Source organism: Myotis davidii, unplaced genomic scaffold (assembly GCF_000327345.1).
Source record: "Myotis davidii unplaced genomic scaffold, ASM32734v1 scaffold68, whole genome shotgun sequence".
Lineage (NCBI taxonomy): Eukaryota > Metazoa > Chordata > Mammalia > Chiroptera > Vespertilionidae > Myotis > Myotis davidii.
This window is the reverse complement of record NW_006300376.1, coordinates 3,818,920-3,820,856: the sequence shown is the minus strand read 5'-3', so window position 1 is coordinate 3,820,856 and position 1,937 is coordinate 3,818,920. Positions and strand designations below refer to the sequence as shown.

The 1,937-nt window shown below is 42.2% G+C and overlaps 1 protein-coding gene across 1 annotated transcript in view; it reads right to left on the bottom strand.

Moving 5' to 3' along the window:
- POPDC3 (popeye domain containing 3) overlaps nt 1-1,429 on the bottom strand; it is a 5,466-nt gene extending 4,037 nt beyond the window's left edge. The window contains exon 1 of the mRNA XM_006777216.2: nt 695-1,429. Within this exon, the coding sequence (XP_006777279.1) occupies nt 695-1,179 (485 nt within the window). The 5' untranslated portion in view covers nt 1,180-1,429. The remainder of the gene's footprint in view (nt 1-694) is intronic.
- Nucleotides 1,430-1,937: the final 508 nt, after the last annotated feature.

Sequence of the window (1,937 nt, the reverse complement as noted above, 5' to 3'; positions counted from 1 at the left end):
CGATGGGGGGAAATGAGGGTCCCCTGCCCAGGCCTGACACCTCTGGCGGAGGCGTCAGACCCGGGCAAGGGGCCGATCCTGCGATTGGAGGATGATGGGGGTCAATGCCTGAGGGCTCCCAGTATGTGAGAGGGGGCAGGCTGGGCTGAGGGACACTCCCCGCCCCCACCCAGTGCATGAATTTCGTGCACCGGGTCCCTAGTGTATATATAAAGAGTTAACCCCATCTCACTTTTAGCAAATGGTCAATTGCTAGAAATTACTGAAAGAGTTGATCATTATAAAACTGATTATAAAATTTAATGATCACTATTACTTAAAAGACTGCCCTATGAGAGTCTATTTAAAATACTTTGCATGATAACAAAAGTATTGTATTAATTCAATACTCGTTTTGACTTTCAATAACTATCTTGGAAATACATAGCATATCCAAATAACTCAATTCATACATTTGATTTATAAGAAGAACGATTAAGGCTTTAGTTTATTTCTTGCTTCGGGTAAATAATACCATGTACTCTAAATGCCTATGGCCTATGGCCATGACTCATGTGTCAGGGGGCTTTCTCATGCCTCAGGGTGTGAAATGCCACCCAGGACTATGCTCTGCTGAGATAGAAAACGTAGCAGAAAGGAAGACAAGCTAGAAACTATTGTAGAAGAAAGACATTCAAGCACCAACAGTACAAACCTTCCTGAAACAAGCAGAGAGAGCTTGTCAATGGAGGTTTTTCCCTGCATGGCATAGCAGTGCTCCTTTTCCAAAGTAACCACTTCAGAGCTCAGAGCAATCAGTCTGAAGACGGGCATAGGGGTCCCCAGAGGCTGGAAAATGGAGCTGTACATCAGCTGGAATTCTCGGGCAAAGGTTATGCTGCGCACTTGATATGCAACGTGAACAAACTGCATGAAGCAGATGATAAAGAGCACAAAATGCCAGGAGAAGATGTCGGCTGCACAGACATCTATCCAAGCCCAGATAGCCGTGCAGAGAAAACCCAACCCCAGAAAACTGAAGACATAAAGGAGTCCGAAGAACCCACTGCCACCCATAAAACCTACTACAAAAAAAATACTGGCAAGATGATAAATGGCTCCCTCGGCCTCTTGCTTCCAGTTTGTGCAGACTGGGTGTTCATCTATTAGGTTCTTCCATACAGTTGAATTTCTTTCCATGGCTGTACCACCATCTGGTTCACTTTCCCATTGATGTTAGATGATATCGAGATGAGTAATTAAGTCCTTTGCTTTTCCATCATCTGAGTTTCGCTAAATCTTCACAAAACCAGAGAAAGCCTGGTCACTGGAATTGTGGTGATTAAGGGTTTGGTGTGTATAGATCTTGAAAAACTGAGAATCCCATGCTAGCTTTGGTAAGTTCATCTGGGCTCCTGATTTAGATCTAGTCCACGAATATTTTGTGGTTTCCTATGTAAGAAGAAGAAAAAAAAAGGATCTAGTTAAACAAGGAAAACTGAGATATGTATTTAAATGCATCACCAACATTACTTATTCAAGATGAGCTCCTGTTTTCCATAAAGTTGGAATATTTTAAGCACCAATGCTGTCAAGTGTTAAATTTCTAGGAGATGCAAATTCATTTTTAGAGTTATGCTTATTAATAATAAAAAAATTATTAACAGACACTTTGGTATTTGTTAGGACTAGCTAACTACGTATTTTTCAAGGGAGCTAAGTGCTATAGTCAGCCAGTTTCCATAACAGTAGTTCCGTGTACCTCAGAATCACTTGGGAAAGTGACTAAAAGTGCAGAGTCATAGACTGTTTCCAAGACATGCTGACTCAGAATCTTCTCTGGAGGGAGGGCTACAATGTTGGCATTTGGAACAAGCTTCCTACATTATTTTCATGCATCAGTGCCTGGCCCTCAGTGGCCCACCCTCCGAGAGACACTGTTTGACAATGTTATTCAC